An 18120-nucleotide genomic window follows, 5' to 3' on the forward strand; every position below is an offset into this window, starting at 1 on the left:
GAAATAGTGTTTGTCCTTGGGTATATACACTAGTGTATATACCCTTGCACACGTGTGTGTTTGTGTGTGGGCACACACATAGTAGTGAACAGACTTGCCTCTGATCACTTCTCTTGTTAGCCTGATTTTGTGCAGGAGAGTAGGAAATGAATACCACACACATAGAAAGGTTTTAGGGAAATTTGGAGAAAAGAGTCAACCAAATAATATTGGTAAGTACTTGCTGCACATCTGTTCAGGAATCATGGATCAGTGTCATTACTGATATCATGTTCCAACATAAAGGTATACACAAATTCACACGTACCTATTACTGACTGATAGCTAGTACAGTGTTCTTTCTAAGCATGAGTACTTTATTGCATAGTATTGTAATTCTAAGAGCATAAGAGTGATTTTTTTAAATTCTACCCTTTTGGTCCAAATATGACTAGTGAGACTGTATCCATTGTTCAGCTACCCTTGAAGACTGTGTTCCCTCTGACAATAGGATTAACTGCTATAGCAATGGCCATACCCCCCCCCCCCCCAACACACTGCTGCCTCTGGAAGGGACAAAGGTCACAAGGAACAGTCCTCTGAAGATCAAGTCACTGGAAGTGTCACTTCCAGGAACCACCTGCAAATCTGTAAGTGCATATTTCTTGAACTTTGTACCTTAGCAGAACTTGGAGTTCAAGTCAAAACATAGTATTACAACCTTGACTATAAAAAAACACTAAGATGGCAGCAGACTGTGAGGTTGAGTTTGAGAGAGCCCTTGATTTGCTGCATAAAATGTTGCCAAAGTTGGCAGCAATTTAAGAAATGATTTTAAAAAAGACATACTAACTGCAGTGAACAAACTACCCAAACAGTGACTCAAACTTCTGCATTGATGACCAAGGGAAATCGCATCCTACCATACCGGAATCCAAGCACTGTATTCTTTATTAGGTTTTCGGCAAAAAGAAATCAGGAAACTATTAAAAATAGTCGACAAAACAAAAAAAAAAAAAATTATTCCAGGAACAATCCACTATAAGTAGTGGCTAATTTAGATCAACCAACTCTGCTATATTCACAAGCTGTTAAAAATAACAATAAAAACGAACATGAAGCGGTAACAAATCTTGCTTTAAATTAACTGTCAAACCAGTAGTTCAATTAAACAGCGAAAAAACTAAAAGATAAAAGATAAAATAGATAGTAGAAAAATAAAAATGGGAATCACGAAAACGTCATGTTAGAGGCTCAATGCAGTGAAACAGTACTAAGATAGGATTAAAAAGGTTATTTAATTCTTCCAATATTTTATCTCAGTCACTAAGACATTGTCAGGGATTGCAATATGAGACTCATACTACACAAAACTAAGTGAAACATGTGGATGAAAGACTAGAGTCTGCTATTTTAGTAATGCTATCATCATCATCATTCCATATGTCCAAGGCACTTCAGAAAAAATAGCCAGAATCTTAAAGAAATACAATCTCTGCACAGCTTTCAAGCCCCACTGAAAGCTTCCTGCCCTCGTACTTTCTGTGAAAGACTCCCTCCTCTCTCTCTCTCTGTGTCTGAACGAAAGCACTCAACTCATCAGCAAGCCAAATCTGATTTCATAAAGGCCAATCGCAAAAAACTTGCCTCCTGTTGAGATGGTATCCGTGCATTCTGGTCCCTTGCTAAGGCCATTTTACTCAACTTCTACCTTCTTGCTCTTACACCCCCTGATGGCACCATTGTCACTTCAACTAAGATAAAGCTGACCTCCCATTATCACTCTTTTCCTCAAACTCATGCATTGATGACCAAGGGAAATCGCATCCTACCATACCGGAATCCAAGCACTGTATTCTTCCTTTAGGTTTTCGACAAAAAGAAATCAGGAAACTACTAAAAATCTTAGACTATTAAATTATTTAAGGAATTTGCAACGTATACTGGAATATTAATTAAAAGAAACTTCAATGAATACTTTTTAATTCTACAAGAATTGAAAAACTTATATACTAAAAAAAGACTTCTGGTCCTGATGGCATCTCTTCTATTGTTCTCAAACATTGTCCTCCAGAATTAACACATATCCTGCATTATCTCTACAGTATACCATACATATATGGTACTTATCCCAATGTGTAGAAGCAAACTCACATCCATCCTTTCCTAAAAAAGGGTGATAGAAGTCAACCATCAGACTACCAACCATTTGCCATCCTCTCAATCCTCTCCAATAGTTATCTCCTCCACTGCTTAGAAGCTCACCAATTAATTAGTGACCACCAGTACGGATTCCACCATTCAAGATCCACAGCTGATCTTGTAGTTTACATCACCCACCACTGGACATTGGCCATGGAAAGGTTTAGAAAAACTTGTGCTTATCACCTTTGACATTTTCAAAGCCTTTGACTGTGTGTGGCATCATAGCTTGCTTAATAAATTGCCATTCTTTGGTCTCCCTGCCATCCTCTGTAATTTGGTAGTCAGCTTTCTCTCTGGTCATTCTCTGCAAGCTTCACCATCAATGCTGGAGTGCCTCAAGATTCTGTTCTATTCCTTCTCTTTCTCTTGTTCATAAACGACCTACTCACAATCACCACTAATCCTATCCACAGCTTTGCTGACAATGGTACTCTCCAATCCTACTCATTTGACAACCTATGCAGTACTCTGATATCCCAGGCTACAAGATCATCTACAACCAGCGACCTAAACATTGAACTTCATACTATCCTTCAAAGGGATGAGGACAACCATGTCATGTTCAATGCAGAAAGACACACAGTCTTGTCTTTTCTCTTGAAAAATGAGACCTCAGTTCACATACCCTTACCCTCAGTAACACACAAATCACGAAACAAGATCAAATCTCTCTGCTTGAACTAACATTTACCTCTAGTCTCTCTCCTGGCATAAACATCAGTATCCTCCTCAGCATCCAAGAAACTAGGCATTCTCTTTCATTCAAAAGGCTATTTTATGCCCAACTAACTATATACAAATCCCAAATCTCTCCCTTATCTAACACTTGTCACCTTATCATAAAATGCAAGTAAATTACTGAAACAGGACCTACCCTTTACAAATCAATGCTGACCATCATAAAAAATGCTATGTCCATCAACCCAATTCTGTATTATACTTCTTACCAATCTCTCCAACACCTTGACTACAACCACAGTTATACAGACTGGCCTATAATTAAAGTCTTAGAACCATGTTTGTGTAGTGGTACTATTTTGCCTTCTTTCCACTCCTTAAGAACCCTACCCACTGCAAGACTTTCATTAAATAACCAGGTCAAGGACATAGTCAACTGTGGTGCACATTCCTTAAGAAAACCTGGTGATATGTCATCCATTCCCACAGCCTTATTCATATCTAACCCAACCAACATCTGACACACCTCTGTTTCTTTCACTTCCAATTCTCCTATACTTGCCTCTCTTCTATATATTGCACTGGATCATTTACACCAGTATGTTATATGTTGATAAAGTGCTCATTCAATAATTCCACTATATTCTTTGCAACTGTTACTCTGCTGCCATGACTATCCACCACTGTTAACCTACCATAATTATACTTCCTCTTACTTGCCATGTAGCAGAAAAATTCCCTTGAGTTAACCTTGGCCCGACCAGCCTCTCATACTACACCTCTCCTTTCTTTACCATGCTTGTCACCTTTCTAGCCCACACTTTATACCCCTCATGGTTCTGATCACCACCAACTGGCTTGTATCTCTTCCATAACATTTTCTTTTCCAGCACAGCTTGCTTGATTTCACTGTTCATCCATTTCACTCCTACTCTATTTACCCACTTAACCCTTGGTATACAGTCATACATTGCTTTTGTCAGATACTGCCTTGTGAGTTTTCATGCATTGTCAACATCTTTTTCACTCAGCTCATCTACCCAACATACTGATGCTAACTGACTACAGAGCTTCCTATAATCACCTGCTTTGTACTTCCACATATTTTTGGAAATGACCTTTTCTTGTTTCATCACTTCCCAAACAAGTACCTCATGATCACTCTCACCAACTGGCGGCAGTGTCAACACTTCATTAACAACTACATCTTGTAAAGTTATCACCAAATCCAAAACATTAAATCCTCTAGTTGCTTCATTCACTTGCTGCTTAAGATACTTATCTCTCAGAAATTCCACAAACTTGCTCTCCTTGTTCCCATACACTATCTCCTCCTCCTCCCGGTCTATATTCCTGTAATTAAAGTCTTCCCATCAGGATCATCTTCTTTTTACATGCCTAACTAATTTGCCTAAACATTTCACAATCAATATTCTCTGCATATGCTGATATGCAGAGAATATGCATAAATACTCTGGTCTATAACAGCATCCTATCAGATATACTAACCTGTTTATTTCAACTTCGCACCACACTGATTCAAAATCTGTGCATGCACTATAAACTTCCACACTCACTCTCCCTCCTCTTTTCACATCTCTATCCTTCCGGAAAATTATATATCCTTCTAATTCTATTTCCGACATCACATCCTCCTCAGACAACCATGTTTCACTTATTCCAATTATTTTGGGGCATTCTGTCTCAATCTATGCAACAAACTCAGTTCTCTTGTTTTGAATGTGCCATACATCTGTGTATAAACATAACAATTGCTGTGTGTTTGTGTTCATTCTACCAGCACCAACATTCTATATTTAGCTGCTATACTATACCCCCCCCTCTCTCTCTCCCTCCCTCCCTCCCTCTCTCTCTCTCTCTCTCTCTCTCTCTGGTTTGACCATTTCCCTGATAGACTGTCTCATTTTATGCATTCCATCATATTGTGCTGCTGCAACCACATCTTCAACCTCATATCCATTTTCCTCTTGCCATAAAATCTGTTGATTTGTGCTATCCTGTTTCACATGTAGTCTGATCATTGGCTACATTAACTTCTTGACTCTCTGCCTCCTCAGAAAACAATAGACTTTCTAAATGCCCCAACACCAAACCTATTCAAATGCATTCCATCAGCTTTATACCATTCCAACTTTCCTTCAAATTCACTCCACAGGTTTACAAATTTGACCCCTCCCCTTGCCTCACACAACTCAGCCATCTTACTATTCATTATCTCTGCTCTCCTCAATTCACTATTATCATATCTGGGTAACACGTCTACGACTTTTAACACTATTCTTCTTTACCTACTGCAACAACTTCCTCAAGTTTCTATCAACATTCTTTTTCTCCCCAACCAAGTCACTTTTGCCCACGACTATCACTAATTTTGACGCCTGGTGTTTCCTTTTCTGCATTTTTTCCATATATTTAAGTTCTCTTTGTTATGCCACAGCTTAACCATATGGCAGTTCTAGTAATACTAAGCATATAACTGCATTAATAAATGTAACAAATATATATATATATATATTTTTTTATTTTCTTTTATATAATGAAACTAAACCTTATTTATGAAATTTTCACTCTATATAATATAATACTGTAAAATACAAACATAATAAGTAAATTAAGATTATGTGAGATTTTTACAGTATGATTTGCTGTCATTTCCTTTGTTTGCTGACTTCAGCTATGGTTTTCTCCTTCCTTTTATGTTCTGCTTTTAGTTATAAAACACGAATGAATTTTATTCCTTACTTTCCTCCTAACAGCTGTATTCTGTGACATTTGTGAGAAAATTTCTCTATCATTGAAGGTATTTTGCTTTTACTGTTTATAGTAATGAGCCTAATATAATATTTGTTCTTTGGACCTTTTAGGTAAGGTCTTTCCATAGTTTTAGAGCACATCTGCAGTAAATTAGAATTATCTTGAAAGTTTCATGGCATTATCACAATGCAGCAGGTATAAGCAGTTAAAATTTACCAATAATTTGACTTCAGTTACTGAGACATGCTGAAGGTTATTGCATTCACCCTGTGATCTGAAAGGTACACATTGTGGAATTGAGATATTCAAGCTGATGTGCCCTAATTCCCTGATACATCCTCTGAGCTAGTTTGCTAGTTTTGTTGCTGTTTTTGAAAGACAATACTGTTCCAAAATCTTTGGGTCTTCGTATGGTGTTGTAAAAGTATATGTGCTATGACTGTTTTGGGAAATGTGCTGATTCCCAGAATTCTTTTTTACTTCTGAAGTAATGTTTATTTAAGATTATGGTTTTTCTCTTTGTGCATGAATGAATGGTGTTAAGTACATGGTCTGTAACTGTGTTTTCAGTATTTATTCATAAATACAAAATATAGTTTTGGAGTTCTTCTATTCTTTGAACTTTAGATATGCCAGATTACTGAGCACATTGTGTACACTCTTAGTATTGATTGTTATTTGTAATTACATTACATTCTATACTATGTCTTTTAGTTCTCCATATTCTTGCAGCTGGTTTTCTTGTTTCTAGAGTAAAAAAAATCTTGCTACCTCTTTATGAGACTGTTAACTCGCCTTCAGCTGAAATGTCCTTATAATGGTTTATCACATCCTACATGGGTTTCATACCATGTCTTTCCATCCTAAGGGCATTGTTGATATCTGAGCTACACTTTTTACTGATGGGTCATTTTATATTTAGGAGAACAGGAGGGAGGCTGATTTGAATACTTGATTTTAGGTAGTTTATACACAATATTAAGTGTTTTCTTAATTCTTTCAAAAGCTTGCTGAGTGTAAGAGATAAGTCTTTTAGAGAGGTCTCTGTTTCTCTTTTATCCTGAATTCTGAATTTAATATTTACATTTAAATTTACAGTTGACTCTCACTATAGCAAACTTTCTATCTTATTATATTCTAAAATATCAAATTGATTTTTATCATAATAGAAAAATTTTTCTTTATTTCATTCATTAATTTAGACATATTTTACCCTCCTAGTTGATTTATTTTTATTTATTTATTTATTTTTTTTAAGACCAGTATATGGATGATCTGAGCTATGGACTGTGCGTGAGAGAGGGCTGTATAATGTCTGATTTAGTGTTTAACATAGTCATTGATTGGATTATGAAAAAAAAGTTACAGGTGTAAGAAAAGGAATTAAATGGAATCCTATGTTACAGTTAGAAGATCTAGATTATGCAGATGACAGTTTAATATAATCAGAATACATTAACATCCAAACAAAATCAGAAGACTCGTATAAAATAGCTGAAATGGTTGATCTGAAAATAAATATGACTAAAACAAAAGCTCTTAAATTGAACAGCAATTGCTACAAAGAAATTAAAATCAATCAGCATGCAGTAAAAGAAGATAAAAACTTTACATACTTAGGAGCAGGTCTTACTAGCTTATATACATTTTTTAATAAAGTGACAACCGAATTGGATAAAAGTAATGGCTACACCATGATACTGCTTGACTTTGCCAAGGCATTTGACAGAATACTACATGGAAAATTATTACAAAAACTGGAGCAAATGGGAGTGGATATGAGGCTAGTAGCATGGGCAGGGGGATGGCTGATAGATATTCTCCAGAGAATAGTATATGGTGGAGTGGAACCTAAGAGAATGAGGGTAGCTAGTGAAGTGTCTCAGAGTTCTGTATTAGGGCCATTACTCTTTCATTTGTATATTATTAATATAGGAAAAGATTTATAGGAGGATATTCAGTTGTTTGCATCATCAGCAAACAACTGAAAGAGAGCATATTGCAAAAGTTGGTAAAATAGCTCAAAGGATTACTTGGATGGTGAAAAAAACACTTAACAAGTAAAGATAGGGAAGTTATTATCCATCTTTATAAGGCTATGATTCAGCTTCATCTTTACTACTGTGCACAGATTTGGTCACTTGGGTTTCTTGGACATCAAGAGGTGGTAGAGAGGATTCAGAGACAAGTGACCAAGATGGTGACAGGTCTGTGGAATACTCTCTGTGAGTATAGGTTGAAGGTTTTGTAGGTTACAAAGTTTAGTTGCTACGTGGAAAAGAGGAGACATGATAGAAACTTTCAAGATATTGAAGGGGTTTTATAAAATTGATGCAAGTGAAAATTTTCAATATATGACAAATAGTCAGAGAACTAGGAACCATTTGTGGAAGTTGTGTAGGAGTGCAGTTAGTAGGGTTGTGCAGACCAGATTTTTTCCATTGATAGTGGTGAGTGAGTAGAATGGATTGCCAGAATTGGGTTGTGAGTTCCCTAATGGTGAGTGGATTCAAGGAGAGGTATGATAGGTTTTGTATGTATAATGGTTAATTTGGGTCTCCCACAATGAATCTCCAGACTCCATGGAGATGCCTTAAAAATAATATAAAATAATAGTATTTTTAGTAAGGATGAAAAAGTAGAACAGAGGTGTGCTGCTAATAACATTGGATAATTGGGATCCATTAACAATAGAATGCTACAATTGCAACATTAGTAATAATTTACCATGTAGGAGTGACTTTGAAGCCGTGTGGTGTGAGGTGGAGTCAACAAGCTCAAATACATGCTGCTTGGAAAGAATTCAATGGACACCATACTGTGAAACACAAACAGCCATAGTGCCTGCCTTAATAAGATGTAGGACCTCCTTTTGCTATGATGACTTTACCAGTCCTAGCAAATGCAGCAAAGTAGGAAGCACTGCATTGTCTAAAATGTTCAGATACCTCTCAGAATTTGGTGTTTGTGGTACCAAAAACAGAGGTCCAAGGCCAAAACAGGACCATACCATCGCACTGCCAAATACAGATTTCATAGTTGGGGGTTACTCACACTTGTAATGACATTCACCAGTCATCCGCCACACTTATACCATCCATCCACTTGGTGGTAGGCGCAGCATCATTCGTTACGTCATAATACAGCTTTCCAACCTTCCTTATCCCACTGTACATGCTCTTTGCACCATTGAAAATAATGCTACATGTTGGTTTGGGTAATGTGGGGCTTGTGTATTGCAGTCCTACCATGGAAACCCCTGCTGTGAGCCTTGGGTCTGAATGTTTTTGTGCCAGTTTGTTTTGCCCAGAACTCCACATTCAACAAGTCCACTGATGAATGATGGTTTTTACATATCATTCATAGCACGCTACGGTCATGTTTGGTGAGTATGGTGGGTCATACACTGTGGGTAGCACTTCCAGTTGAATCCCTGTGCTTCTGTCTCATTATGGTATCACTAATTGTTGGCCTGGATGGCCCAATTTTTCAACAATTTGCTGAACAGATAGGCCTCCAACATAGCATCCATCTTATCACAACGCCTCTTTCAAACTCTGTTAGTTCACTTCTCGCAGCCATTCACCCAGACACAGTTGCATTGCACTGACTTGGGAGTATCATATTTCTCCAATTTATACCAGCTAGAAACATGACTCGTTACATGGCATGGTGCACCTTGCCCATGGGATGTCTATTGACTCCTTTCCAAGCAGTGTATGATGAGGTGTTGTAAGAGAACTTTTAGGTCATTTGTTGGTGAAAATGAATTTGAGATGCCAAAAGAGTAATCATCACAACTGACTTCCATTATCTGAAGAGTGATTGATAGTAGTGAAATTGCATAAGAAAAAATGAAGCTGAATTAATTGAGATGTTGTGAGACAACTTCCTCGAGCTGCATGAAGCAGAAGGAACTCAAGTTCAGAGAGTATTAAATCGGATTAGTCAGAGAAGGTTTCAGTTAAAGATGTTACTGTTCCGCCTTCATTTGCTGACAGCAGTCCTGCTGTAATGTTATCTGGATGTTTCATTCAGATAAGGTTACATGCAGAACTATAAAGCAGGGAATTTTTGACTACTTGAGGAGAATACTTAGTTCGTTACCATGAAATAGGTTGTCAGAGGGGGAAAATATCACTTGTGCTTGGGAAGCTTTAAAAAAAATACTTGAATGATGCAATATCATAATGTGTCCTTAGAGTTTGAAGAACAAATAGAGCAGGAATGCAGTGGATGATTAATGTTATTAAACAAAAGATTAAACAAGAAAAAGTTGATGCGAAAGGAATTCTGTGCACATAAGAATGATGGTCATTATAAAAATGATAATGCATGGGTCTGAAAAGCTGGATTATAAGGAATGCTGTGAGACTATAAAAAGAATCTACTTCTGCAAGCTAACTACAACCCAACAGAATTCTATCATTATGTTCAGGTAAAAGAAAGGAAGAATGTGAATGAATAATCATCCAAATATCATGTGACTCAAACAAAACATTAACATTACTAAAACAAAAGTTCTTAAATTGAACAGCAATTGCCACAAAGAAATTAAACCAATCAACATGCACTAAAAGAAGTTAAGAATTTTACATACTTGGGAGCAAATGTTGATATTGAATTTGGAACTGAGAGGGATATAAAGATTAAAAGAGGGATGCAAAAATTAACAAAAGCAAATGCTGCTTTCAAGAAATTAAATAATATGTGGCAATCATCCATATATAATAAAATCAGAATAAAGATCTTCAATTGCAATGCTAAGGCCATATTATTAATATGGATCAGAGACATGGAGACTGACCAAAAAATAAAATAAATTAAACAACAGCTAAATTTAATAATTTTCAAACAATGTCTGCCTAAAATATTATAAAGATTTTGGTTTTGAGCAAAACAGCATCACCAATGAAATAAAAACTGCAGATCGAAATGGATTGGACACATACTGAGAATGGACAGCAGAGATTTTTCAAGGGTAACTTTGACATGGATCCCAGTGAAAGCCTAAACTAACTTGGCAGAGAATGGCAGAAAAGGAAAGAACAATGGCTGGCAAGGAGAGTAACTAAACTGGTGGCTCAAGACAGAGTTATCTAGAAGAAATGAATCTTGGCCTTATGTGCCATGGGTCACGAAGAGGATAAGTAAGTATAGCAGATTGTAGCGACTATAAAAATAGTTTGATAAAATGATGAATTTCTTTTAACATAGCCTTTAGTTAATAGGATTTTAGTCAGAAATTAACAAAAAATTATATTCTTGTATAATCTTTTATCCAGGTGTAAGCAAACAAAGCTCGACAAAACTATTTATATATAGACGCTGTTGATTTCATGTTGTTTGGCCTTAACATCCCATAATGCAAAAACACTAGACTCATTACCCAGATAGTTTTGACCTTTACTGAGGTGTCTCATCAGTGGGAGTTATACCTAGTAGCATACCAAGGTTGAATTTATGCATAAGTCATGTATTTCATATAAACCATGAACCATATGTTGTGAATATCCTTATCACACAAACTTTGTTTGCTTATGTTCACTTGGATAAAGAATAAACAAGAATGTAATTTCTTAAGTATAAATTACTTTGTTGCCAAGTGAAAAAAATTTCTTCAGCTATCTGTATCTAGAGTATTTTAGTAATAAGGTGATATACCTTTTTACTACTTGACTTCTGCATTAATTCAATCTTTGTATTTTCATAAGTCTGGATTCCACTTGTTTATTTATTTATTCTTATGGCAAAAGCAGCTACAGGTCAATGTCCAGACCGGAAAGCCAATCCAGGGCCTCATCTGTCACTCTTGGAAGTCCTGGATGCCACCACCATGAAATCAGCGCATTGGACAGTCATTCACAATATGAGTGATCGTCTGGGCTAGAGGGGAACAGTCATGATAAGGGTGGTTTGATAGTCTCCATTTATGCAGTAGGTAGCCACATCTGCCCTGGTTAGTTCTGATCCTGTTGATAGATGACCATATTTTCCTAGGAAGGGCAAAACCAGGCTACAGAGGACAGGGATCTTCAACCAGGAAACCATTTGTTGGTAGATTTTTGGACCAGTGTTCTTGCCACATGTCAGGTGTGATGGTAAGGCAGCGAAGAGAGTTCGTCCATGGACCAGAAAGGGTTTCATGATTTTAGGTGAATTCTAGTGGATTTGTGAGAGTCTGGTGCAGGGGCAGGAGTTGGTTGCTCATTACTTTATTGAATACTTTAATCGAGGTTTGTCTTCTCCGTATATTTGGTGGAGCAATGTTAGACAGGACAGGCAGCCAGGGAAAAGGGGTACTTCTCAGTGTCCCACTAATTGTGCACATGGTAGAGTTCATCTGGGTGTCTATAATGTTAGTTTGTGCACTTCTTTTCCAGACAGGGGCATAGTGTTCTGCTGCAGAGAATGCGAAGGCTAGTGCAGACAATCTTAAGACATCAGCACCACAACTCCAGGTTGTTCCAGCAATCTGTGAGATGATATTATTTTTCATTTTAACTTTGTTGGACAGGGTGGTGATGTGCCTTTTATAGGTTAGGCTTCTCTCCAGGCTCACTCCAAGGTATTTTGGGTGAGGCTCATGTTGTACCATTTTGTCACAGAAAGAGAGGTTGAGGTGTCGATTCTCCTCTGCATTGTTCAGGTGGAATGCTGTGGACACAGTTTTTGTTGGATTTGGCTTCAGGTACCACTGCTTGAAGTACACCTCCAGGATGTTCAAGGTTGTTTCCAGGTTAGCAAAGGAGGTAGATTGGTGTAGGATAGTGAGATCATCAGCATATACACATTTGCTTGAGCTGGTATGTGGTAAGTCAGACATGTAGATATTAAATAGTAAAGGGGATAACACAGAGCCCCGTGGAAGACCATTGTGGAGGAATCTGGGCCTGCTCTTTTTTCCACTAGTATGGATCCAGATCTTTCTTTTGGAGAGAATGGATTCAAAAAGCTGGAAGGTTGTTTTTTTACCTTATCCAGACTGTGTCATAAGCTGATGTTGGGTCGATGAAGTGACTCCAGATTTAAGTTTCTTCTGGAAGCCTGCTTCAATCTGTGTTGTCAGGGCCAGGATCTGGTCACAGCAACGTCTACCCGGCCTGAAGCCAGCTTGTTCGGTAGGGAATGCTATTTCGATGAGTGGTAACATTTTTTTAAAGAGAATTCACTCAAAGAGCTTAAAGGTGGAGCAAAGCTAGGAGATGGATCATAGATTTTTGACATTATTCGCATCTTTCCCTGGTTTGGACACAGCAATTATTTTGGATTCTACTGATGAGACCTCAATGAAAGTCAGAACTGGTCTAGATAGTGGCCTTTCCCATAAGTCAACAGCCTAGTTATATATAAGTATATACTTGTATATAACTAGTAGACTAGTTATGCAGTATACTTAAGTAATAAGTTAAGTTATATAAGTTATACGTTTATATACAAGTAGCCTAGTTGTGAAGACACTTCACATGCAATTAATGACAAAAAGTCCTAAAATAGTGACAGAATGCAATATATACATTTCACTTAGATAAAGGATTAAACGAGAATATAATTTCTTATCAAGCATAATTTACTTCAGTGCCAAGTGAAAAAAAAGTTTCTACAAGAAATACATCTGCAATTTCATTTACAAAGGTCACTTAGTCTGTTTTGTTTAGTATGCTAATATTTGAACAATCATCTACACCAATATGCAGTTTTATATTTGAACCTTAAATATTAACTACTGCTTCTCTTCTCAATCTAATGGTTAGTGAGTAGCAATGCAACTGTCTTCAGCAAAGCTTGGATAGTTCTTTACATATTGGCTGTGAAAAGGTTTTTGTATGCTTTCTTAAATATTAAGTGACATCCTTACGAACTCTCATAAGGATCTGAAGGTCACAAACATCAGGTCAGATTTAGAATCAAAGCCTTCTAAGATTCTAAATCTTAATTTAGATAGAGGGCCTAGGATTAGATAAGCAGAAAATCCATTCTGGAGACGAAACCCAGATGATGGTAGATGAATTTCACCATGCAATGAAATTCATCTACCAGTACATGAAACAAGCATTCACATCCACAGTGCTGTTGGTTAGAGAGCAGATATGCCACATACCAACAGCCAACAAGACCAGCATATATCCCTTCTCATTCTGTTTGCTTTTTATTCATTTCTTATTATTGTTATACTGTATATATTGCATTCTGTCACTGTTTTAGGACTTTGTCATTAATGGCAAAGTCCTAAAACAGTCTATGAACTGATGGTAATATGTGCATATACATATTACCTTCTTACATGTACAATGTACACGATAATGTACAAGTTATATATTATGGGAACATAATTTCTATATGGATTGGTTGGTAGATATGCAGTTTCATGTTATGCATAAAAAGATCTTATCTAGTGAATTTTATGCCCCACTCTCATCACTCCTTGAATTTCATTGAAGTGTCATAATAATCATTCATACAAAGTAACTTACTTTAAACAAGTTATAGTAAACTTGGATTAAAATTAGTATTCCCGCTTCTATAAGTGGGAAATTAGTCAGTTCTTGCACTTATAATAAATGAATTATATGCATTGGTTTCTGTTTTACTATTTATTTATTTATTAGCTTCTCTACATCTTGAAGATGAAAAATTATTAGAAGAAGAAACACTCACGCCGCAGGACTCGAAACGGTAATGTAACAATTAGTAACGATGATAATAATACTCTTAACTTGAGAGAGAGGCTCAGTACTTAAAAATAAGTGAGTCATATGAGAAAAATCATATTTTTTGTCAAAAAGGTACCTCACAGCTCTCCTACTCTATGCTGATTTTTGATTTATTCTCCTGCCACCTTGATTACTAAGATTATCCTCTTGCTTTTATGTTTAAGGCAATATATGATGAGCTGTTGTATGAATAAGGGACCTCCTAGATGAGTCTTTAACTCCATGGGGTCTTAGGATAATAAAATAATAAAATTTTTTTAAAATGTTTCTAATTTTTCATAAGTCAGCAAAGGTTGGTCGATTGGTAGAGTCTTCGCTACTAATGGCTCATGCAAGTCTGAGCACGGTTAGTAGTTGGAAGGGGACCAGTTATTCAATGCTGTTGGCACTCTGCTGAGGACTGGTCATTCTCATAGGGTTAACTTCGGCCTGTAAACTGACGTATGTCAGACCTCTGTACCCTCGAGGGCACGTGGGGAAATTACAATTTTTCATAAAGAACATTTAATATTTGATTATATTGTACTATTGTAATGTATATTATGATGGTAAAACATATCATTAATGTACGTGGGTGGTCTGAAAAGTTCTCGGCCTAACAATGAAAAAACGAATTAATAATTTCAAAATTATTTTTATTTTTCAACATAATCTCCCTTAAGACTAATACATTTATTCCAGCAATGCTTCAGTGCCATTATCCTGTCCCTGTAGTGGTTCTCAGTAAGATCTGCAAAATACCCCTCTACAGCTGCAATCGCTTCTTGATTCTGAAAAACGCTGACCAGCGAGGAAGAGTTTTAGTTTTGGGAAGAGATAGAAGTCAGAGGGAGCCAAATCTGGGGAATAGGGGGGGGGGGATGTTCCAACAATTCATAGTGCAGATCCCTTAATTTTCCCATTGCCATAATACCTTTGTGGGTAGGTGCATTGTCCTGATGAAAGATGATATTTTCTTCTGCAAACCAGGTCTTTTCTCACAAATTTTTTCTAGTCGACGCCAAGAACTTTTTAGACCACCCAGGTATATATAGCTTTAGAAGATTGAAATGTAAAGGTGATCATTGACCTGATAAATGATAGATCATTTTGGAAGAGAGTTTTGAATCAAACTGTTACAATGATGTATGTAATCCGTACATCACTTTGCAGGTATACACCAGAAGATGATAATAATTGTTGAAATTATGGCCAAACTACTTAAAATTCTTAATATAACTTTGTAATTCTTATTTTTCTTCAAATCAAAAAATTTGACTTCAAAATATTATGAATCAGAATTTTGAAGCTTATTTTTGCTTGATTTTGATTATTAATTGAAAGCACTCTCATAAGTATATGCTACAATATATCATAAACGTGTATATTAGTACCACCAGGAAACAAATGTCAAGTCAGATCACCAAGAAACATGAACTGATCTTCAGTTGAGAATTCTTTAAGATGTGAAGTATATAGCAGTAGTAGCTATATACTTCACATCTTTTGACTGAATTTTTAGTGATGCTCATTTATTTATTTATTTATTTATTTATTTATTTATTTTTATTCATTTATACTCATTTGTTAATCTCTTGTTACATGCTTGGTTCCAGTGCATGTCATAAGTCAAAGAACAGATTGCTTGTTTCTCTTGCTTTGTATAGTGCGATAGTGTATTCTGAGTTATGAGATTTAGCTATCATCTACTGGTTTATGTAAGAATGCTTAAACTATGCCCTGAAAGATTACCATGAAAGTTAAATTAGTTTTTTTTTTAGCAGTTTAAAACTTAATTTGGGTTTCAGTATTCACAAATAAACTAGGAAAAATTAATAAGACTTAAAAAAAAAAATTGAAAACATTAAATTTTTTAAATTGTACATCAACCAATTCATGTACAATCTGAATTGTACATCAACCAATCTCAGATATGTGCTATCTTAAAAGATAGCACATATCTGAGCTGCTATATCTGAGTAAGAATAAATGTATCCACTTAATGACACAGTAGAAACCTAAACTGCTTTACTTACAACATAAGCACTTTGCTTTTGAGCAAAAGGTTTTAGTTGAATTTCTTGGCTGCCCTTAGTGTACGAATATAAACATACAGAATAGAACAGTCATACAGTGCCGTATGTATTTCAATATTCCGTGTTCAGAATTATCATTCAAGTCAATTTGAGAAATAATGTCAGATGATTGAATGAGATAAAAGGAAAATAATTATGGAAGAAAGATAGTAGGAGGGTGAAATCTGCAGAAGAAAAAGTTCCACTTTTGAGTGAAGATTTTCCTAGGGTTTGTTATTCAGCTGGATATGGCATGACACTCAGTGTGGAAGAGTAGAAATCACTGAGATATTGCATAACATGGATAACATTAGAGATATTGCAAAATCTTAATGGCAAAATACATTAGATGAGATTTCTGCATATGTTAAAAAAATGGGAATGTGAAATGGTCATGCCAAACTGAGTGTTCATACTTTATCTTAACAGTGTCATGAGGAATGGACAGAATTCAGGAGAAATCTGTTGCATAGGAGCGATGCCTTAGCTGATGCAGTGAATAATAGACCAGTTAGGATCTCTAGAGGTGTAATTAACAAATTCTCATAGAGCCTAAATTCCAAAAGCAGTATGTAGTGAAGCAGGATCCAAGCAATTGTCTGACTAGTAGTGCTACACAGGGTTATGTGCTTGAACCACTCTGTCCAGTTTGTATATCAACCCATTTTGTATATCAACTCTTTTTTTTTTAATTTTAACCTGTTCTGGAAATCCTGCTCTATAGACCAAACATGGAAACCACACAATCCCTTCAGGTCTCCAGTAAACAGTTCTGTCACATTGGACGACGAAATTCATCTCTCACCTAAAAACAATTAAACACCCATGTCCATTGTAAATTTCAATCCATGGGAGAGGATACACTATCTAGTCTTTGTTAATGATATAATATTTCTGATTACAGTTTATGTTTAAATGGTTCACAAGAGAGCATGCATCTATATATATATATATAATTTTTTTTCATAATTTAGAATTTCTTAGTATCATAAAATACTAATATTGGAGAACTAGTATTGCAGCTGCAGATGGCAATTTAGCTTATGCTGATTTACATAATGATGATAGGATTTATGTAATTTTATTATCATTTTATTTAATATTATTACTCAAAAGTGCGCCTATGATCTTAAATGGGAACTATAGCAGCATACAAGATGTCTTTACAATGCAGAAAAAGTGCAACGAGTTTCAAAATACACGTGTATTCAATAACTGACACACCTCACCTTCTGAATTAGTTCAGATAAAAAAATATATTACATCTGGATGGGCATCTAAATGTGCAGAACATAAAAATAGTGAACGGTTAGAAGTTATAAATATTCATAAATATTTTATTCTTCCTAATTCTTCCTTGAATTGCTAGTTTTCTCTCAGATTGTTCACTACATGTAATTTTGGAAGATGTTCTCTCTTCCAATTTTTCTGTTAATGCAGGTGTTCTTCAGGACTCTTATGTTTACTTACTCTTTCTTATATATATAAATGACCTGCTCTCACTGACCTCAAGCCTTGTTAAGTTTTTTGATGATAGCACTCTCCTCTTGACATACTTTGGTGATAAACTTTGCAGTACTCAAACATCTCAAGCTTTGAGATCATTCCTACAAAGGGGAAACAACCTAGTCACCTTCAAAGCTTTCAAAACACAGCTTTTGCTTTCTCATAAAAACATACTTAGATCTTCTTCACTTAATTTTTATAATGCTCAA

The 18120-nt window shown here is 35.9% G+C and overlaps 1 protein-coding gene across 1 annotated transcript in view; it reads left to right on the forward strand.

Annotated features, from left to right (window-relative positions):
- atms (RNA polymerase II-associated factor 1-like protein antimeros) overlaps positions 1-18120 on the forward strand; it is a 249647-nt gene that overhangs the window by 51456 nt on the left and 180071 nt on the right. The window contains exon 4 of the mRNA XM_090398808.1: positions 14247-14313. Within this exon, the coding sequence (XP_090254934.1) occupies positions 14247-14313 (67 nt within the window). The remainder of the gene's footprint in view (positions 1-14246; positions 14314-18120) is intronic.

Source organism: Typopeltis vanoorti, chromosome 10 (genome assembly GCF_054136105.1).
Source record: "Typopeltis vanoorti isolate ZY-2024b chromosome 10, IOZ_Tvanoo_1.0, whole genome shotgun sequence".
NCBI lineage: Eukaryota > Metazoa > Arthropoda > Arachnida > Uropygi > Thelyphonidae > Typopeltis > Typopeltis vanoorti.